This window comes from Idiotropiscis lumnitzeri, chromosome 8, assembly GCF_059441095.1.
Source record: "Idiotropiscis lumnitzeri isolate Australia: NSW breed Sydney's pygmy pipehorse chromosome 8, RoL_Ilum_1.0, whole genome shotgun sequence".
Lineage (NCBI taxonomy): Eukaryota > Metazoa > Chordata > Actinopteri > Syngnathiformes > Syngnathidae > Idiotropiscis > Idiotropiscis lumnitzeri.
In genome coordinates this window covers 7,189,223-7,212,662 of record NC_142398.1, presented here as the reverse complement: position 1 = coordinate 7,212,662, position 23,440 = coordinate 7,189,223, and the positions used below count along the sequence as shown (strand labels likewise).

At 39.5% G+C, this 23,440-nt stretch overlaps 1 protein-coding gene and 1 long non-coding RNA gene across 3 annotated transcripts in view; one reads left to right on the top strand and one right to left on the bottom strand.

Moving 5' to 3' along the window:
- The first annotated feature begins 334 nt into the window (after nt 1-334).
- On the top strand, nt 335-23,440 carry LOC148331904 (uncharacterized). The gene is made up of 2 exons (XR_015844719.1): nt 335-455; nt 21,580-23,440. It is a non-coding gene; the product is annotated as an uncharacterized LOC148331904 (long non-coding RNA).
- The window catches only part of hhip (hedgehog interacting protein), a 45,631-nt gene continuing 26,774 nt past the window's right edge, over nt 4,584-23,440 (bottom strand). For both annotated transcript variants that reach the window (XM_088303659.1, XM_088303660.1), the window contains exons 10-13: nt 21,555-21,700; nt 20,052-20,133; nt 8,505-8,653; nt 4,584-7,042 (exon numbers count right to left, since the gene is read on the bottom strand). In XM_088303659.1, coding sequence (XP_088159785.1) covers nt 6,846-7,042; nt 8,505-8,653; nt 20,052-20,133; nt 21,555-21,700 — 574 coding nt within the window. In that variant the 3' untranslated portion in view covers nt 4,584-6,845. The remainder of the gene's footprint in view (nt 7,043-8,504; nt 8,654-20,051; nt 20,134-21,554; nt 21,701-23,440) is intronic.

Below are 23,440 nucleotides of genomic sequence, written 5' to 3'. Positions count from 1 at the left end.
TGCATTCTCTTTGCCACGTAATCCTACTTAATGTTCTTTTTTTTGCTTGAAACCCCCAATATTTTGGTGCTTGATGTTTTAAAAAAAGTTTATTTTCATGCAAAATCCTACTAAATTTGTTGTGCTGACCTTGCATTTGGCAATAAAATCTTCCCAAATCTCTGTACAGAAGGGTTTAATCTACATATTTGAAATATTTGTATCGTAATGATCACTGACATGGGTGAGAATGTAGACGAGTGCACAAGCTTCCATTTGCCGCCTCCTTGCTTTCCTTTAGTAGTTTGCGTCAGCGTGTTCTCCGTGCCGCCAGCTCGCCACAGTAGCAGCCTTTGGACACGGAGCTTTGCACAGATTAGCATGCAATGCAAGCGGCTCCGTGTACCAAAACAAGGATTAACGCTGTGGCGAAGGCGGCGTGAAGAAGAGAGCAGTGCCAAGGAAGGAGTGAATAGGTAGTAATTTTCTCGCCGTGTTGATGTTGATTAATCGTCTCCATTTTGGGATTCATTGAGTGTTCATTTTTGGAGCAAGATTCAATGCCTTTCAATCATTGTGTGTGGGTTTGAAATTTTGTTCTAAGAGCACAGCCAACTTTGCATTTTAGCTTGTACTCCTTGGTGTATTACAGGGCAACCTTTTGAGTTCCGCATGAAATTGGTGGTTGAACCAGGAGGGGAGTGTTATTAGCTTAGCATGTTGCATAGCAACTTCTCTCTTTTATGTCGACCTTTTCAGTTGTCCTGACTCGAGGTTATTGGAAGCAGAGAACAAGTGACATTATCTTAACATGTTAGTGTATACTGCTCTATTAATGTAGTACTCTAATTTGTTCTAGTTGAGTAGATCTTCTAACCCGGAAACAGGAAGTGACTAAAGTTAGCTTAGATCATTAGATCGTTAGTATGTTGACCTCACTCTATTAAAGTGAAACAGTTAACTTTGAACACTTTCAAGTGGAGGTCGTCAAGTGTGTGATTGAAGTAACATTGCATGTTAACATTTAACAGGAAACAGAAGTGAAAATGTTAGCTTAGCATGTTAGTATGTACCCCGTAGTCGATTACAGACCGACCCTTCCCCTGAGTTGAGGTTACCATATCGAACCCGGAAGCGAGGGGTGTTAGCTTAGCATGTAAAGTTCACACTATTACAGTCATAAATTTTGAGTTGTCCTGACTCGTGTTCATCTTAGAAAGAGAATGCAAGAAAGCAAATGACATTAGCTTAACATGCTAGTGCCTCCTCTCACTACAGTATTAGAGTAGGTTACTTTCGGAAATTTACTCTGAATCTCTTACACCACCATGAGAGTGTTGAATTTTCAGAGGCAGAGCGTGCGCCAATCCATTCATTTCTGATTGCTACCTCTCTAATGAACACATCTGAAACTCGTGCTTGAACTATTTCCATCTGAACAGCCTGACACACAGGATGCTGAGACATTCCTTTTTTGGTGAACTCTGAATAATCGAACAGCACATTTGAACAAGGCTCATGATTTCCAAATAGTTGGAGCGAACCAGTGTGCGCTCAGAGCGTATTCCATTCATAGAATCCTTTGAGTAGTTCTAGTTGACGTAATAGAAAACTGGAAGTGACCTTATCTTAGCATGTTGAAGAAAGCTGATTCCGGTCTTTCAAAGAATGAACGTCAGAACATTCTTCCTTAGAACGCAAGTCTTTTTGTGAATCAGAATGGCTGTGTACTTGATTTCTCACCGACTGACGTATTCCTATGAGACCAGGACACAATGCATCTTGGCATATTCTTCTAGTCAGGCCTTCACAAATATCCAACTAAGGCCTTCATTCAAGCTAGCTGACAAGAACAACATCTAGGTATTCTGTGCATCCTTGGTTTATTTTTACTTTCAACTGGTCAGTACTTGGTCCTGACCTATGAATGGACAAGACTGAAAATGGAGAAATGGCTGGAAGTGAAAATGTTTGCTTCGCATGTTAGCATGTACCCCATAGTCGATATAGTCTATTACCGGGCAGTCCTTAGAGTTCCCCTGAGTTGGAGTTGCCTTTGAACCAGAAAGCAGGATGCGAATGTTGTCAGCTCAGCATGTAGAATGTCAACCTCACTCTATTATTGTAGAATTGTTGAAGTTGAACCCCGTCAAGTGGAGTCAGAAAAAAAAAATCTCTCTCTCTCTCTCTCTCTCTCTCTCTATATATATATATATATGTATATATATATATATATATCAGAATATATATATATATATATATTATATATGTATATTGTATACCGTTTGTATTTTGGGTAAAAACAAACAAATTCACTAATTAGCATAAACATGAAAATAAATTAAGCCTTATTTCCTTAAAAAAAAATTCTGCTTCCTTTAATCATCCATTTTAGATTCTAGTTAAAACATTATAGTGATCAAAGATGTTACTTTGCACACATTTTCAGATGCATTTTTGTATTGACAAATAAATGCTATATCTTAATGTAATGTCACTGTCACACAACATTTTGTTTCAGTTAATATTTAGAAGCTGGTAAAATGGAATTGTATAATTTCTTGCCCTTGTCAGTCTTACCTGTGGTCCAGATCCCGGCGACGGGGGTCTTGACATGACAGATTGAGCCTCAGTGGGACACTTAATTGCATCACTTCATGGACAAGAATCAGTGTTGAGGTCTGAGCAAGTAAACAAGCGCAGAAGCTGCCATGTGATTAGAAAAAGGGTAAAGCCAGCATATTAAATCAAATATGAAATATAATTTGACAGCCACTCAATACCAACACACTATTAGCATTACCATAGCTAATTTTCCGTCTTTTCACCATAGCTCACTGTTTATGTTGTAAGCACAGCAGCAATGTTGTCAGTTTGAATTGGAATGAGCGAAGCTAGTTGTTGTGCCATGTGCATGTGTTCATATTAAAACCAATGTGCGACTGACAAGCTGGCTGAATGCTAATTCATTAAATTATTAGGACAGAAGGCGTGAGGAACAGAAGATTTTATATGTTAGTGTTCACAAATGTCAAATTCTCTTAGCTTGATTTACATTTGTGCGTTGCATATCATATAAAAGTCCCCCAAAACAGGTCCAAAGTCCATTTTTGGTATGTTTAGTTATGGCTTTAGGTAGGAGGCTGGTTTACTCCAGACAAAATGCATTTTGTTAACAAATGAAGAAGTGGTCTCTCGAAATCGCGACTTTTCACTGATCGTGAGCGGGTCAGAGCTTATCCACTGAGGGTTCACTGTAGTGTTTTAACTGCGTTAAAACGCCCAAAAAGCACATTAAAACATCAATGTAGGACATTTCTGTTGCTGTATACACCATGAGAGCCGGTTCAAATGTTTGGTATACAGTCCTCCTCCTCCGTGTTTATTCCTAGTCCTGTTTGGAAAGCAATAGACCACCGGACCACTGAGGCTCCTTTGGGAGGAAGAATGATTCCAAAAATGAAAAATTCTGATTTATGCAGCTGATATATGATGTCTAAACTCACATAGATTGGAGGTTTGGGATTAGATGCCAACAGACAAGGCTAGGATTGCATTACCACTCACAATATAGTAATGCGTGTGTGTGTGTGTGTGTGTATGTGTGAGGCAGTGAGGTGGGTGGTCTGAACTCGCTATCATTAAACAAGCCAAAACCTCATCTGTATTTTCAGAAGGAAATTAATATCTACATCGTGTATGTGTGTGTGTACTTCCGAAAAAAAAAAAAAAAAAAAGTAGTGAAAAAGGATCACCCACATTTTGCCATGCTTATCAGCATCGTTGCACTTTTTGCTATTAAAAAAACATTAACACAGACATTATATTATTATGATTTATGGACTAAATATAAGAAAAGAACATAATTACATATAAAGAATAATTAGACATACATTGTGTACAAAACATTTAGATTATTATTACTCCTTTTGATAATGGGTAATAAAGTATAAATATACATTTTGTATTTTTTTAATTTACATGCATTTGAACATGTTTAAATGTTCTGTATAATTTTAAAAATATGTGATTTTTTTGGGTAATTCAAAAATACACTTGAACATTTTTAAAACACTTTATGTTTATTAAATGATGTAATCAATATATTTTTTAATTATTCATATGTTTTGACATTTAAAAAAAAGCACAACATATGTGATAGTTTTAATAAGATGTGATTTGTTTGTGGAAAACAAACAAACATTTAAGATTTAATCCTAACTTTATTTCTTTCTTGTGATTTATTGGGAAATAAAGACATTGTGTTAAAAATATTTTATATTACAATTCCTTTGTACAAAAACAGTATCTTTTTTTTAATTACAAAAAAAAGAACAAATGCCTTTCTTCTAATGAGCACCTAACCCCCATTGGAAACCGATACTCTGCAGTTGAGGAAAAAAAAAAATATACTCTTGGATGAAAATACTGACTACTCACCTTTAACTCATTCACAACCAGCCCAGTAAAAAAAAATGGATTTTGACGTATTTATCCGTCAGTGGTATTGAATGAGTTAAGTTATCTCCGTCATTTGGCATATTTTCAAAATCAACAGTGTTCTTGCAACTGTCCTATTGGAAGCAAACGCCGAAAACCACAACTTGAGACATGCTATAAATTTTAATAGACATATTGATATTTCTGAAGAGAGAGAAAGTTGGCATCCCTAAGTTGTATTTACAATAAATGAATACAAAACAAATAAAAAAAAAAGAAAGAAAAAATACACACATACAGTACAATGACATACTTAAATAATTATCTCATTTTGTGTAACTACTACTTAAATAATGTAAATGGTTATTCTATTCACACCATGCCGTCTCAGCAGCTACAATGCAACAACGTTCACATTAAGTGCTAACAAAAAAAAATATAGACTTTTTTTTTTTTCATTTTACAGCATAAAAATTCCATTGTGGACTCGTTTTCGACCAGTTAGACTTATTATGTCAGCCAACACACCAACGAGGGGAACAAACAGAAACAAAACCAAATAAAAAACAAACATCATGATCGTGTTTGAACAAAAACAAACATTTGGATCTGTAGAGGAGCTTTGTGGAGCAGATTCTTGGGTGAAGGGCGTTTCAAAAGCAAGCTGCAAATACACCAAATGAACACAAAGCTTAGTGTAAAATGTATTTTTATAAACACCGATCTCTCCCATATATTATTACACTTAAAAAAATAAACCCCCCTTCTATCATAACAATTTTTTTTCTTTTTCTTTTTATTCACTTTTTTGTTTGTTTTTGCAATGCTAAGTAGTAGGGGGTAAGCTCTATAGGGGAATATACATCATTTGCTAGCTCCTCCTCTTCTTCCCTTTGTGGTTTGGACATTCACTAAACCCTTTTAAACCTCCTGCAAAACATTTTGCCGGAGTCTGTGTGAAAAAGGTGGAAAAACGGCAGATTTTTCTGGCAGGGGCCTGCATGAAGTCAATTGGGTGATTTTGTGGCTTCGAAGGTAGTACCAGAGCCGTAACAGAGGCGGAACGTTTGTAAGGGGGAACTCACTTCTCCCGCCCTGCTGCGTCGGAAACATCCATCCATCTTCTGTACCGCTTCTCCTCACTAGGGTCACGGGGGGTGCTGGAGCCTATCCCAGCTATCTTCGGGCAGTAGGCGGGGGACACCCTGAACTGGTTGCCAGCCAATTGCAGGGCACACAAAGACGAACAACCATCCGCACTCAGACTCATACCTTGGGGCAATTTAGAGTGTTCAATCGGCCTACAATGCATGTTTTTGGAATGTGGGAGGAAACCGGAGTACCCGGAGGAAACCCACGCAAGCACGGGGAGAACATGCTAACTCCTAACAGGATGGCGGGAGCCGGGATCGAACCCACGCCCGATGCTGTCTCTCACTGTGAGGCCATCGTGCTAACCAGTCGGCCACCGTGCCGCCGCGTCGGAAACAATCATTGACAATTTTATTTTTTTCAATGTCACAACAAGCAGCGATGGCTTTATATTTCCCTTACTGTATTTCTGACACTGATCTAAAAACATGTCTTTATTTTTTTCTAGCACATCAGGCTTGTGAGATATTTCCATTTTTTGTTCTTAAGTTGCGCACCGTGTGTTGGAATATTTACTTGAAATGTCATAGCTAGAAATTACACTCGTTGCTGCACCTAACCCTTAATTCATAAATATTACTAAAAAATATTACTGTATTACATTGTTAACATACTATTATTATTATCATCATTATTAAAACTGAATGTGCTAGAGAAACACCTGGAAATATAATAAAATAAGTTTATTTGCATTTAAAAATGTGTTATCTGTCACTGTCGCAGTATCCCATTGCTCCGTTACGGCTCTGACGCTGACCCTTTTGCGGAGTCTCCATGTGAAAGAGGCTGAGGTTCGTTAAACTGCAACTGTGCAAATGTGTGTTTTTTTTTAAAAAAGGTTTGTGATGAATGCAGAGCAGGGAAGTAGCAAGCCAGCATCTTTCTTCATCCTGCGATGAAAATGTCCAACAGTTGTGGAAGCAGTCCTGTGTACAAAAGTCTTGACGAAATCACGCCAAAATAAACAGTCGCTCCTTTGTGCTGTTTTATTTATTTGTCCCAGAGTGGAGCAGAAGTGTCTTGGCGGGGCGTTTTCCGTGACTTGGATGCCAGGCCTGGTGCTCAGGGGAGCAATTAGCTTATCGTCCAGTGAGGAACCAAAATGTCCGGTGATGTCGATGAAATGCAGCTGTGATGGAGATCCATGGTTTTTCATGTGTCAGCGTGGGCAAAAACAAAAAAAAAAAGGATACCTCGTTGGCCGGTGGTGCTAGGTAGATTCGTGTAGGGCGGGGGATGAAGGTGCTGACGAGGACGGGCCCCTCGCAGTCTCTCTATACGATGTAGCTAGTCAAGTCCAGGAGGTACGAGGTCATGTCGATGATGTGGTCCAGGAGGCCGTCCTTCTCCTGGTCGTTGGGCATGCCTCGCTCACTCCGCTCGCACTGGTCGCCCGAGTAGCCGCTCTTGCACAGGCACTTGTTGGGCTCCATGCACACGCCTCCGTTGCGGCAGCCTGGGTCGCATTTGGCTGGATTGGATTAGAAAAGACAGGAAGCGGTTACGCTGGGTTGCATCAAGTCATAAGAAAGGTTTTATGAAGGGAAGGTTTGAAGATGATCGGGGATATTGCGGCCAGCAATGCCAAACTTCCACTACAGTATTGAGACTTTTTGACGATTTAGGGCACAGGTGTCAAAATCAAGGCCTGGGGAGCCTTTTCTGGCCCGTGACCTTATTTTATGTGGCCTGCGAAGGGCAAATCACATGCGTCCACTTCCTGTTTCTAGCACATTTTCTTCACTTTTAACAACATTGAGATCCTGCCATTTGTTACCAATTCTGCCATAAATTGAAGAATTGTTGAACACACGATGAATGACTGGCTTCTGATAATGTAACGCGGTCATACTTTTATATTGGTTCACAGTCATGACGGTCGTCTACGGGAAAACATAACTACGATGCGGTCCGTTCACAAAAGTGAGTTTGACACACCTGATTTAGGGCAACCATACTTACAGTCGGGTCTATAAATATTGAGTTGTGGGCTGCAACCACCACCACAATTAATTTGAAATGTGAAAGGTGTAGGAATTGAAAAAGTTTGGCAATATGCCTAATACAAATCCTTTGCAGTTAATTACAGCCTGAAGTCTGGAACACAAAGTCAATACCAGATGGTGCTGTTCATCTATGTTGATGCTTTGACAGGCATCTGTTGGGTGGGTGGACATTACAGTAGGTAGAGCCACTGTTTTTAACAAGTCATATTACAAAAACAACATTTACTGGTCCACCTAGGAGCCTTAGGTGCGCTATGGGTCCACCAATTCAGTTTGACTCGTTTTCACCCTTTAGTGCTTCAGTACTTGTGCTAAATTGGGCCACAACTAGTTAAAGATGTTTCAACATTTTCTGGTTTGGACCAAATAGGCCCGTAAAGTGCCTCATATGTCATTTGTTTACTTTATGTAACTGTCAATTCATATTGATGCCAAATGCATGTCAAGAAAACATTGTCAGCGGTCTGGACTAAACGAGGAAGCCAGCGCTGTCAAAGCAAGTGGTTAGGTTGATTTGAGTTGTTTTGATCCCTTTGGGATTACTGGACTTCATGTGGAAGAGGTCTAAAACTAATCAGAGTTAGCTTCATCACACATCGAAACACACCTAACTACTACGACTTCTATTATTAACTACTATATACAATTTTTTTCCAAGGGTCACAGCGATGGGCAAAAGAATAGCATGCATTCGGTATGGAACAGAGGAGGATCGAGTTCCCATACTGAACAGGGAAAGGAAGTGTATCTGCTGAGCACTCTAGCCACTCCAAAAATGATGCATACTCAGCCTCTGGCTAGGAGACATTTTGGCAGAACTTCAGACTGCTGTTTTGCTAGGACTACCAAAGACGTTTGAGATTTTTGACATAATCGCCATGAAAGTCATGGCACATTTTTAAGAAATTTGAACAAAACAAGCCTCACCGATGCGGCACAAGGGCCCCTCCCAGCCAGGGCTGCAGCAGCATTTGCCAATGGGAGTGCAGTGTCCGTTCTTGCAGTGTCTGGAACAAGCTGTCATCAGCAGCTCGGGAGGCTCCACCTGACGCTGGCACTCCTTGGGGATGAGAGGCCTGGAACAGTTGGAAGAAAGGCCAGAGTCAGTTTGTGTTTGTGAGGGAGCCGGTAGGGGGGCGGGTCATGAAGTTGTGTGTCTGTCTTAAGAGAACACATGAGATAGTCACAAGGATTTGTGCCTGAAATTAAAGTGGATCCTCAATTCACAAACTTAATTGGTTAGGAGACTACATTAGCAAATTGAAGCGAAGTGAAAAGGAAGGCGGCTATTTTGGTTTGAAGCAGCTAGTTTAAGTGAATTCAAAGTTTTTGACGAGCTCCTACTCGGGAATACATACAATGGGCACTAATAAAAAGCATCCTGGACCAGTGGAAATCCCATGACAACCAGCAAAGAAAAGTGTGACATACCATGGACTGCACTTGTAATCTCATCTCACAACATATTTACGCAAAAGCAACATTATTACGTTATTTAACACAGCAATTCCATTTTATTATCTAATGAAAGAAGTATTTTATTTCAGATGGCAAAATAAGCAACCTCTGTGTCTTTCCTTTGCTTATTAATTATAATAATTCCGTGAGATAAAGTCCCAACTATTGGGTAGTGATGCACATTGAACTTTGCAGATAAATGGATTTCCATTGCGATATGCATGATGCGTAGACCATGATCAGATTAATTGGACTGTCGGCCATCTACTGGAAGATAGTTTTATCATTTTGCCTGTCACTACAGGTCACTGGCAGAGATACATTATGAAAATAATATTAGAATAATTTCCCCCCACAACACAGTGGTTTGGAAATACTGCCCTCCAGAGATGGGGAATGTGGTGGAAGTTGTTGGTGAAAGGCATGCACATCTTAAATGTTTGTTGATCACTGCAGCTACAAAAAGGCTAAAAGTTATTTTCCCACCAGATGACCGTGCCAAAAGTAGGGAACTCGAACTTGATGATCTTTGACCGGTGGAGTAATGGATGGTCTCCTCCTGACCCCGGACCAGTTTCTGTTTGTCTCCAAACGCTTTCGTGCTAACGCATCTTGAATTTTTAGGAGAAAGAGAATACGAGCGCCCTTTGCCAGACAACATACAATAAGCAACAGGGCAAAAACAAAACTTGTTTGTTGGCCCCGGCTTTTGTTGTAATTCAACACATTTGCTTGGAGCGCTGCCGTAGGAAGCATGCGGCGTTGTGAACCAAAACGTCCTTTGTCGAGCATATACTGTAGGTATCATCATTTATGAAACAAAACGGAACCTTGACGATCTTGGATTAGTCTCCTGCTTGAGTTTTGCTAAGGTACTGGAGCACTTTTGAAAAATCGTCACTTGTATCCTGCATTATGAAATCCTAATTTAGGGATAAAAGTACAGCTTCAGATAAAAAAACAGACCCAAAAAAGGGATTGTCGAGTGGGGGGACATGCTGTGATCATTCTGCATTAAGACAAACTCCACAACACGCACATCAGCGAATGGGCTGTAAAATAATTCTTCCATAACACACGCTACGAATCTGGAAGTAATAGGCCAAGTGCATAATCAAGTTCAAATGTGTCCGGCACACACACACTCACAGAAGAACTGCGACAGAAGAAACACTAACGAAAAGCCCAACACAATGCGAGTGACCAGGAATGGTAACTGGACTCTCGATGCTGGTTTCAAGAACCTGGAGGCCCGGACGCTGACGTCAGTGCGCTTGAGTAATGTCCACAAGAACAGGCGTCATCAATCACGGCCGGGGAGCAAATGGGCACTCGGCAGTCGGAAGGAACCCTAAAGATTGGATTATAGATTAACTACTGGAGAGATCCTGATGCAGATAAAAAAAAAAAAATATATATATATATATATTAGGCTCCAGTGTTGAGTTTAATTTATCTACACCACTTTAAAATCATTTGTCAGTTGCCTTTCAGATGTGAATTTTGGGCGCTAACGTCCTCCTTATACAATGTATCGATGTCAACTGATATATTAAAAAAAATCTATCGGTGGTGCAAAGAAGGTTGGGGACCATCGTACAAGAGAGCTGTGCCCAATCATCTGATCGCACATCTAGTGCTGTAAAATTTAACTCATTCACTGCCAGCCAAGTTAAAAAAAAAAAAAAAAAAAAAAGATTTTTGACGTCTATAGCCGTCATTGGCAGTGAATGAGTTAAGTTCATCCAGGTGGTATTGGTGGCTCGGGAAAAGATGAGCACCAAGCGGCAACCTCCAATGTTCCTTTGAGAATTTTTATCATACACAAATTGACAGCAAGTTAATTACAAATGTGTCAAAATCTTCTCCTAAAAAGTTTGTAAAAACAAAATATTTCAGATTTTTTCTGCGGCTCTCTGGCAAGCCTCTTTTTATCCTTTGTATCTTTAGTTTTTTTTTTTTTTTTTTACCAGAAAGGTGCTAATTAATGAATTGTAAAAAGAGATTTCCACACATTTCAGCTTCCTTTGGGTTGATATTGTAAGGTGGTAACTCAATTAAAGAGTTAGTGTAGTCGTGTAATGCCCTCGCATATGGACAACTTTGATTCGAGCTCCTGACATCAGTCACTCGGCCAAGCCCCTTAAAGGCACACACCCAACACACAAATAATTCAGTGTGTGTCTGACTTTATCTTGATTTCAACTAATAAATCCAATTTGTTCCTTGACATCCTCCTTGATGATGTTCTATGAATTTTTTCTACATTACATTGCTATATTAAAAGCGTAACAAAAAAGGGGAGGAGGGAAGCATTCACATGTTCCCATCAGCATCCAGCTTTAGATTCCATCCCTGTCTGCCTTTCGTTGTGGCAGGCTATTTTTTTTTATTTATTTTTTTTTATTTTTTTTTGAGGGAGTGAACAGGGGCAGAAGGGGAAAAATGGAGAAAGGGTCCCAAGAGGATTGTAAGAGGGAATGGTGTGTGTGTGTGTGTGTGTTGAGTTGTTTTCCGTGTTGGACACTGTTAATAGCAGGCAAGGGGTCAGTAGCGCAACTAAACAGTGTGTACGACTGCCAGGGTGGCTGAGAAAACAGCACCTGCTGGTAGCGCCACTTGACAAAGGCAGCTGGGTCAACAGCCACTGTGGGAATTTAGCAACTTTGGGAGGGGTGGGAGCCACAGAGTGCTCGCACATGAGATGGTTACACCAACACTAAGCATGCAATCAGATACTTCAAATGCTCACAGAAATATGATGAGCATAAGTGGCGATGTTACTGATTTTATCAGCGTGAGTGTGGTTGTTTTTAGCTTGTTGGACGGGTCTGATTGACACGAGGTGTGGTCCAATAATGGTTTCATCTTATGTCCCTGTGTGGTCTCTTTTGTCAACCATTGTTGAGGTGGTACCTTTTGTAGCACCATTTTGAAATTGTGCGAGAAATTGACCGTGTATTGTCATGAGTTCACATTCCACATCTATAATTAAGGTGATTCAAAGCATTTTTCAAATCATGTTCTCCAAAACCATCCTCTTGCACCGTATGATCTGTTAGTATCATTAGCAAGCTACTTTTATTTCTTTACTTTGCTTTGAAATGTCTTTCACTTTTTTGTTTGTAAACGCTTTTATTTGTTGTATTGTTAATTACAGAAAGTGAAGCACATTGAGTTAAATTTGTGTATGAAATGTGTGAAAGATGAGACATAAATAAAGCTGACTTGCCATTAATCAATGCGAAACAGCCAAAAGCCGACTGCGGTTCAAATGAAGCCCGTTTCACATCTGATTCAGAGTTGGCTCACTTTTTTTTTAATTGGACAATTTGAAATCTGCTTGGGTGTAGTAAGCCATGTAATGTACAATATAGGGTTAACATTTCCAACTGAGTTTTGGTTAAAAGAAAATGTGGTCGGCCCAAAAAAAAAAAAATCTATCTAGATTTTGGAATAGCAAATGAGAAAGAAACTCATAATAGTAGACACAATTCTCAATGTTACAGAATAATGTTGGTTAAAAAAAAAAGCTGAACACGTCTAAATTCACTATGAAGGCTACTGTGAATAGAAATGAAAGCATTTGTAGGTTACTGTCAAACCCTGAATAAAATATTGTTACCACCATTATTTAGCTTCTCCAAGAAAGTGTGGTTTGCTCTTCTTTCAATGGAACAGCAAACAAAACAGACCGACAGTTACTAGTCATGATTACTGTCAATATTTGTAGGAAAAATACTTCTTGGCACTAAATATAAAACCATTCCATGTATCCATTATCCAAACAAATAAAAGCAAGAAGTATGGCGCTAACTGATGCTGCTGAAACTTGTTCATTGCGTACTGCTTGCAAGGTTTTTTTTTAAGTTAACGAAAACTAACAAAACAACTAAAACTAAAATTTAAAAAAGATTTTTGGTGACGAAATAAAATAAAAATGAAAAAAAACAACTATCTGAAAGTGCATTTTACATTTAAAAAACTAACTAAAAGTAACTATAATTATAGCGAAATAGTCCTTTATTTTCGTCATTAGCAATTAATCTAAAATAGAGACTTTGGGGTTGACATTAAACGTATTTATTTCGATATTACTGCAGGCCATTAAAAGGGATGGCCGAACAGGCATCTGGGAGTTGTAGTCCTTTTTTATGTGTGCCGCAAAGAAGCGACATCATCAAACAGCAGCCAATAAGATAAGTGCCAGCAGAGGATGTTGCTTCTAGGAGACAAGCTTGCAAATGGCTTTGGGTCGAATGGCTGTCCTGTTCTCAGCCCGAAATGCAGCGCTAAATAAAAAGTGCTTTCCTTTTTTGTTTCATATATGGTATAGTATATATAGTACACTGTACAGATAGGTTTAATACTTCTCAACAAGAATTCAATCCACAAATCCATTTTAGAAATCGGCATTTTAGCTTTATTTAATGAGGGTGCATACATGTTTGCATCTCACTTTAGAAACGGTATCATGCATTACACTTATTGTACTGTTAAACTGTATCTTGTATTATTAAAATGTTTTAAAAATAATATTTTTGTTAAATGTTTACGACAGAATAATTACTATAGTGTTTTTCCGAATCCTGCACACAAGTAAATCCACAATTTCTTTAAAAACAAAAAGTAATACTAAAACAAAACTAAAACAAATAAAAACTCACAATCTTGAAAACTAATTAAAACTAACTTAATTTAAAAAACAAAACTCATCAAAAACGAAATAACTAAGTATAAATTAAAATTCCCAAACTATAATAACAGTAACTGTGTGTGACCTTGCCAACACCCTGGCAGTTTTGAACTCGACTGTACGTTAATGCAGCCTAATTAAGAGACAAGAAAAAGAAGCAGACAAGGTCTCCTCCGAAGCAGAAAGAATGGTTTGGTTGAATATTTTGGTATTTAAATATACAATGTTCTCTTTTGTTGCATGTGATGCATTAAAATACCAGTTGTTTGAAAGCTTACAATTACCGTAACCTATCAGCTAATTGATGTTGTTTAGATTATATGGTATCATTAAGCGCGCCGACTTTCATTAACATACAGTTTGAGTGGCCACTACACCACAGTGTTGAATTATCTTTTGTTTTATGTGGCAGCATTACAGTAGGTTTCAATTGGAAGTGCCCAAACTATCTTGAAACAAGCACACTTGACCTCTTATTTGGCAAACTGTTTGAGCAAGGGAGTGAGGCCTAAGGAATACTTAAAAAAAATAATCATTTAAAATCTGTTTAAAGCATGTGAGTGGGGTAAAATGATATTTAAAATGTCGTTTTTTATCTGTCTGTGTATTTTTCACCTATTGTCGGTAGGTTTGGAACGTATCCAAGAGGGTTCTCTATATAAGTATATTCTTGTAGTAAGAGCTGGAGTTGAGAAGAGAGCATGTAAAATATATAGAAGGAATTTTCCTGTTTGACATTCAACGTCACACAAGTCACATATCGGCAAATGTCTCCGGCTTCTTGTTTATACGTATGTATTTATCTGAGTGTGCGTGTGTATGTGTGTTTGCTGTGTACAGATATAAACTGTGTGGGTGGCGGGTACATGCGAACATGCACATCTGTGGGCCTGTGTGAGCGTGTGATATGCTCACTCCCAGCATGGTGTCACCCCCCCCAAAAAAAAAATCGCTTTTATTTTCCTGTCCCTCTTAAATCTTCCACCATCCCCTCTGTGGTCCTCACTTCGACAAAGCTGTCTGAATAGCGGCAGCTACAATACACAGTAAATATTCTTGCACAATTAAAAAAAAAAAAGAAGTGAAGCTACAAAAGACGGCCCACCCTCTAACAATGGTTGGGAAAAAGAGACCACACCGGGTCTTGGGACTTCCCGGAATGTTTTTCTTAGCACGTTAAGATGATAGAAATAAAGGTTTTTAATCATAGAGGGCAAAAGTCGAAATGTTGTGACAGTTATGAAATTTAAAAAATTAAGACATACAATTTTATGAGAATTAAATAGTACAGAATTTGTATCTTAAAGTGTTAATTTATGAGGAAAAACATAATTTTGGTCATTATGATACCAGGATAAAGTTGTAATATTATGAGTAATATTATGGTTATGAAAAAAAAAAAAGGAATTCTGAAGATGTTCTTTCATGAGAACAAGTCGTAATGTTACAAGGAAACACATCAAATCGTAATATTACAAGGAAAAAAAACACGAGTGTGCAACAATTGAGTTGTGGTATTATGAGAATAAAGTTGCAATATGAAATGTTGGAATTTTGCAAGAATAAAGTTGTAGTGAGAAAAAAAACGGAATTCCACAGGAATGAAGTCATTAAGTAGTGACATATTTCCATGAGAAGTTGTAATGGTCAAGACCGTTCTTTTATAACGATAACAATATAATATTATAAAAACATCATTTGACAACAATAAAGTCATCATAGTATGACAACATTGCCGCAATATAAAAAGTTGTAATTTTGCGAAAATAAAGTCTGTTATTAGAAAAATGTCAGATTTTTATGAGCGTAAAGTACTTTGATGAGAACAAAATTGTAATATCACTACAAAAAAAAATTTCTCATTTTATGAGAATATAAGGCGTGATAATGTCAGAAAACTGTCGCTAAGCGTCCCGCAGAGAGAATAAAGCAATACAAAGAAGAAGAATCATAAATTCAACAAATGAATGTTGGATTTACTGAGCTGATTTTGACATCTGCACATAAATCAGAATTTGCTAAATTAGCAGGATTGAATGACTTCAATCACACCGCAAAATCCCAAAAGCATCACAAGCATTGCCCTTTGTCTCTTTTTGTTTTACAACCCCCCCATTCAGCAGTTTTCAATGCATGGTGGCCTATTTATTATCAGAGGCGCACTTCCACTGACAAACAAATACCTCCAAATGAAGTCATCAGGCCAAGACATGTTTACACAAACACAACTGAGGGATTTTATGGCTAATGTTTCCCTGTAGGGCCTTAAGCGCTCTACCTAACAGCTCCGTCGTGTTCCCAAACACACGAGGAGAATAAAGTTGTAATGATATCAGAATATTTGAATAAAAGGATGGAAATTAATTCAGATATATTTTTAATACGACACATTGATTAATCCACAAAATTATCGACAGATTATTATTAAAATAATTGTTTGTTGCAGAAGAAAATCATTGTATGACAAGGATAAAGTTGGAGGGTTCTCAATACAAACTTTAAATCTAACAGAAAAAATACTTTTGAAAATACGACAATTTTGGGAGCAAGTAAATGAGGAGAGGACAAGGAAAAAACATGACGTGAAATGACATCATAACATAATTGTACCTCATAATGCTAATAAGTCATAAAGTACTACCAGCAAATAAATCGGTTTATGACAACAACTGTTTTTATATTATTTTATTTTTTTCTAATAACAAAATAGCGGGACTGCGGCAACACAGGTTCTGCAGACTAAACAAGTCCAGTCCACGGTGGAAAGAAATGTTCTGACGAGGGGAGAAATACATCCAACGCTCAGGCCAGAAAACATAAATACGGAGCAAGTCATCGGGGCCCCTTTTTGAAACATCTGCGGTGTAATTAATTGCGGCGATGCCTGGGTGGCACTGTCGTCACCCGCGACTGATCAGCTGCACAACATAATTCAAGTGCGATTGCCAGTCGGCTTTTTCTACTTAATCTGTCTCTCTTCATTTAACGGGAGATATTTCATTGCCGAGTCGTTCTTTTGGCTGTTGCTCGTTAAACGCCACCCATTTCCTGACATGGAAAAAATACACGCACGCATTGCATACATTTGGAGCCTCCAAAAGTCAAATGTGATCCGCTACTATAAGAAATACCTGTAATGTAATGCCAGCTTTTACAGGCAGTGTAAAAGGGGCTTTGATGCTATTTTGGAAGGCGGAAAATTGACGTGGTCGACTTCATACCACCAGTCCATGTCAGTGCCAATTATAGAGTACGCTGAAACCCTCCATGTTTACGTGTCAGCAAATTTGTGACTTAATACCGTTTGCGTCGAATGCTAGCATGCATTTTTTGTTTGCCCCTGTAAGTCAGTCCCCCGTCCTCCTGCCGCGATCTCTGTACCGTTTTCCGGCTATGAAATCAACCTCCGGCCTGTGTTAGTCGAACCCTTTTTAAAGATTTGTCACTACGCGCCCCCCCGCCCCAAAGGGGGCCGGACGATTCTGCCCCTGCAACGGACTGCCCAGCTCTGCTAATACTATGAATAATTTCATGATTGTATACAGCCAGTTATGTAACATGGGTTTGTGATAACGTATGCAATTACTACAACCCCCTTTAATGAGGGCTTCACTGGATATGTTTACATGCATGCAGTCGATAACCCTTTTAAAACCTAAATATTGTCAGAATTCTGTTTTTTCAACTCCATGTTAACGCACACAAAAATATGCTCGGGTTTTTAAAAACTTGAATAAGACCCCTGGGTTACTCCTTTTCCGACTCGAATATTGGTCTGTCTGCGCACGCATGTAAACGGGTTATTCTGAATGTTTCAGAAATCAGAATTTTGAAGTCACCCCAAATATCCATTTCATGTAAACATAAGTCAATTGGAGGTAGATTATCACAATTTGCGGCAGGTTACGGTCCTTAGCCCGGGAAAATAGCGGGAAAAAATCTGAGATAAAGCTATTGTGTACAGAAAATACCAGTTTTCATAGATGGCATGCAAAGGTCATGTGACAGTGCCGCATTTTGGATGACCACTTGGGTTTCCTACGCAAGGTGTATTTTAATGTTGGCTAATATAGTGGTACTTGGGAGAGTGGCTACTTGAGTTAAAAGGTTAGAGAAACACAGTGTTAGCGCATGTGCTGAAATAAATGACGAAACAGGTGCCCTGGTGATTTTCCCCCGCTCTCAGCAAAATAAAACCTGCTGTCCGACTACTCTGAAAATAACCGGCGTGCGGATACGTTGCCAGTTACAGCGCGCGTTCATCCATTAGCAATACCTGACGAACATAGTGAAATGCAACGCTCGCTCTCGGGTTAACGTTCCGCGCTGGCTTGGGCCCGGGCAGAGCGGGCCATCATGTGACGAGCCATTGGCATTAGTGAGGACTTGAAAGACGGGTGATTAACGGCGGCCTCGTGGGTTGCATCAGCGCAGGATCGTGTGACACTGGCCATTTTATTGGGTACACTTCCACTATGGCTCCTCTGAGTCTAATTTTGCCTCTCAAAAGATATTCAAGGCCACAACCGACTGCACACACCGGCAGGTTACATTTAAAAAAAATGTGACAGCCAACACCATACGTTTGCAAGAGAGTGATCTAATTCCCAATCTGTGGTACGTGCACCGAGGAGGATGTGCGAGATTTAAAAGTGGAATGGTGATTCGCTATTAATATTACACATTTAGATGAGGTTTTTCCCACGTGTGCATGATTGAACACAATACCTTTAGAATTATTTTTTTCAAGGCAGGAGAAGCAGTGCAGGATACCTTGACTTCCAAGTGCCCGATGTTTCATGTTACAAGCTGTGACTTTGTTAATTTTTTTTCTGCTGATTGATTGAATTCATTTGGTGATAGCACACAAGACAGCACACAAATCTTTCCGTCATTCTTCACCAAATAAAAACACAATAAATCCCAAGGGCCTATATCCATTGTGGTCCTCAGTGCTTTGTGTTGCTAGCCAAAATTTGAATAACGGATAAGTGGGTTAAAAAATGGAGAAGGGGAAAGGTTAATGTAGTATAAAGGTTTTTTTTTTTTCAGTCAAAAATATCCATCATGAAGAAGAAAAAAACATGTATACGTAAAGTCAATCAAGAGTATAATTAGCATTTTTTTGAGAAATAAAACCTGTAATATTATCAGACATAATATCACTAGCACCCACAATTCCCGTTCCTGAAATGTGTTGACGGAGTTCCGGTTGGATTCAAAACTTCCTCTTCTGACGATGGAAATGTTTTCCGTTTTAGTTTAAAATGGCTTAACTTAACTAGAATATTGCATCGTATTGAGGCCATAGGTAGAATCCAGGTCGGCGATTTGATGCTGTAAATAGTAAGTCCTTGCAGTGGCGGATGGCGCAAGCTACTACTTCCATTTCTTCTAAAACTCTCTTTTGCGGGGTGGCGTGGCTCAGAGGTACAGTTGTCATTTCCCAACTTAGAGGTTTTGGGTTTCCTCCCCGCCAATTGTGACCATGTCGGAGTGTCCTGGAGTAAGATACTGACTCTCGAGTTGCTCCTGACGGTATGGCATCAGTAGGTAGATGCGACAGCAGTGTGCAGCACTTTGACTGCCTTAATAAGGTGGAAAGCCGCTATACAAGTGAAAGACCATTTACCATTTTGGTGGCCTGCAAATATTTTCGGTGCATTACAACCATCTTCCTTAACATGCGAATGTCACAAGCGAAAGATGTTTCGAATCCAACCAGGATTGATATGCTACCGTCAATGCGATTAGGAAACAGTGTGGTTGGGTGCCATTCCGAGCTCTAATTTTAAGATGAACAAGTCAGATCTAAATATAAGTCGCAGAAAAAGCCACCAAACTATGAAAAAAAGTGTGATTTTTCGTCTGAAAAATACAATACTTGCGCATGCGCAACTCCTTCGATTTTTCAGTGTTTATGCCGGAATCTTTTTCAGGGTGTGCCGAGGAGAGTGTGAGTGCACCATCTTGGTTGAAATGCACATGGAGTAAAAAGTTTCATGACCTTGACGCTTTTAAAAAGCAAATGGAATTTCCAAATTGTCTGCTGACATCATTGTCGCATTGGCACTTTTTGTTAAGTTATGATTCAGGTAGAATGGTCTGATGAACTGTTGAAAGGGATTTTTTGTTTCATTGTCTATTTTTTTTTTTTTTATCCAACAGATTCTCCTCCCCCCACTTACTAACATTTTGGTTTGTAAATTGAGCAATTTTAGGAGTAGCGTTATGAAAATCATTATCTTGAGCATCACAATTGCGACAACAGCACTTTGTGATGAAAGTGTGAAAGGTTTAGAAGGAGTGCTGAAGTGTACCTTTTGGGGTCCACCAACTTGTAGAGTTTGCCACTGTGCGACTGTGCCATGCTTTTACTGCTTGCCAGTATGTAGCCTTCACCTGAAACCAAATGGAAATCGCCCACATGAGAGACGTTTCACGTCCGCATTGAACACTCACGGCCGTGAAGCATGCAAGAATTATTTAATGAAGAACAGCAAAATTCCATAAGGGGACAAAGTGTAAACATGTGTCTGCGGGGTCCCAACGCATTTTTGGGACACACGCCTGTGGGCGGGAATCTCAAGACCTCTTTAAAAACAGTGAGCGTGACAGCTGGCGCGAGTGTGGTGATCAAACATTTATGATGGCCGTTGTTGAGTGAGTGTTTGACTTAATCAGAAACACTGCAGCTGACAGTTCATAATCCCACCAGTGACTGGTGGGCTGCAGCTGGTACAATGTTCTGTATCACATTAGGCCGCTCACCTCACTTCACCCGAGCGTTCCTAAATTGACTGCAATACACGGAATCCGTGCAAAACATTGCGCCGTCGGTGGCCTAGTATGCAAAATGTGAGGGTTTTGTGATGTTATAAGGAAGAGATATTTAATCCACCAGGAAGTACGCATTTAATATCCTGCTGACTGAAAGTCAAAACCGTATTTCCTCAAATGGAGGCTGTCCCTCGAATAGAAAGCCAACAAGTCGCCGGCTGAGTCATCCACCGACAAAATAAACGCCTACCTCAAATAGTAACTTTGCCCACATAGGAAAATTCAAAAGAGTTAACTGCACTCGTTACATTCCAAAACAGCAGCATCTCCCGAAGCATGGCAAGAGTCACCAACAACGATTAGGGCTCAGTTCGACGTACTCACTAGCCACAGTCTGCTTCTGTTCGCTTAGTTGTTTTAAACCGTTTCTTTTCACATACATTATAAAACGGTAATATTTGTCCCCAAATTAAACACATCCCCTCAATAAATGCCGCCAACCATTGGTATGACATTACCAGGAAAAGTCACTTTGAAAAATAAACATTTTCAGGGGTTTATTTGGCGTCTTTCAGTCTTTTTGGTAATTTATAAATAATAAAAAAATAACGTAACATCCATCCATTTTCAAGATAGTTTGTCACTAGACTGCAAAAATGAAAATCTAACCAAAACAAAATTAAATAGCTCAAATTAGGCTATTTTTTTAAATTAAGACCATTTATTCTTCTCTGCCAAGAAATGACATTCCAATTATATTTTTCTCTTATACAGCTAAACTCATTATAATTTGCTTTAATATTGTATCATAGGATTAGACTATCTTAAAATAAGAAATGCATTTCTGTAGGGTAGGCGGTACAAATACGTGGAGAGTAAAATTAATTTGTTTTAAGGAATATTGCACAGTAAATATTTCCTGTTCTGTTGGCATATCATGTTGTTTTTCTTAGGCTGGCAATGTGGTGACTGATCAACTGTAGGGCAAGCAACTAATAAAAAAATTGTAGTATTACAGTACATCTTGCCATTGCCACACTGACCCAGTTCGTCTTCTCCGAATCCCAGGATGTGTCCGACCAGCATGGAGCCGCAGGAGCCGGCTGAGCCCAGACAAAGCGGTTTCTCTTGCCACTGGGCGCTTGCTGCCGACGGCGTTATCGATGACTTCTGGAGAATCCGAAGGTTGCTGGGATCAACGCATACAATGGATAGGATAACAAATCAATTAGACTAGATCAGTCAAGATGCATCACTTCAAAATACTTCCTTGAAACAATTACTACTTTCCTATCAGTCAAAACTTTGGCGCCATAGGTGAGTTTTACATCGAACAGATGATAGATTCCGCTGAGACTATCACAAATATATATATACACACTACAGTGACTGTGTTTTAGTTGGTTCCGTTGTTTTGTGAGCAACTGAGTTGACTTCAAGCAGTTCACCTTTTTGGTGTGAACACACTCGCAGCTTTGAACTCAGATCCTTACATTTGCTCCCTGTTGGGAAAATGGAGTTGCCAATTAGAGGGAGGTGTTTATTTGTGGGAATACAGCATATAATGTTGTTGAGGTAAATACCTTGTACATGCTCTGTACTTTCCACAGTATAGTAAATAAACACCACACGGGTTACTGTTTAAGTGCAACATGGTGACCACCCTTTCCCAAGACCCACATGGTGCCACTTGAGACGTTGCATCGCGACAAAGCCTTCGTTCAGCCAAAACAACACACCCGCAAATTGGAACGGAATTGAAGCCACCGCACATAGTTTTAAACTCAGTCCCACAGATCCCAATTTTCTCGCTATTTACTTCCTTTTTGCCTCTCCGAGTGTCAGTGTTTGACATCAGCAAACGAGTATGAATTACAAACCTAAGAAAAGTGTGCACAGCGGAAGGCAGGATGTCTCATCTCCATTTACACTCAACTGGCCAGGCCACTGTGGCAAGAGTAACATAATAGCCGTAACACAACCCCCACATGGTTGGAACTTTGTATTTACCCTGGCACCGCCTGATGCAAGGGACGGACTAAATAGGATGAGAACGTGAGAGCAGAGCTGTGATCTCAATGTAAACGCAATAATGGTGCTCCAAACTCGTAAATCTGAGAACCGAGAAAGTTTCGGAGCTATAAAAGGCTAAGACATACAAGTTTTCATAGGTTATTGTGGCGAGAGTTGAATGTGGAATATTCCCTGTCTGACGGACACGACTGTGTGTCGCGTCTTTAGCGTAAAATATACACATGGCTCAACAGCGTGACGTGGCATCTGTAAAGCTGATATCAAATTTCATGAAGAAAGTGCTGACATATGCTGCGCAAAAAAATTCCTGAGCCTGTCTGACGCATACTACCTGGCGCCACGTCTTTGCCATAAAACATGCGCTTCCTGGAGAGCGTGACGTGGCACCTGTAAAGCTGAAAGCCGAGTTCTGAGAAGCAGCGTGGAATTTTCTCGAGTATGTCAGACACAAGAAACACACCATATTCCCTCAAATACTTTAGATTTATTAGTCATTAGTCATCGGGTGCCTCCACTGGTGTCATCCATTTTAGACAAACTAAACACCTCCCGATAATAAATGCCTCTGACCCACGCCCAACCAGGAACACAAACGCAGATGACACGGTTAGCACACAAACATCATCATTAATGGGGGAGCTCACTTGTACTCTGTTGCCAACCAAAACAGCAGAACCTGCATCATGTGACTCATCGCAGTATGAGCAGTCTTAAGGATGACTGGATTTTATATGCATCCCAGTCGACTGCAAGGTGGTCACTCCGCAATGATGTGTGCGACCGTGTTTATGTTTATTAGCGTCACCCAGTTTATATTTTTCCTGTATTTCTTTATAGAAAGTAGTCCATTTTATGTTTTATACTCATTTCACTTGAAATAAATTGTTATACACTA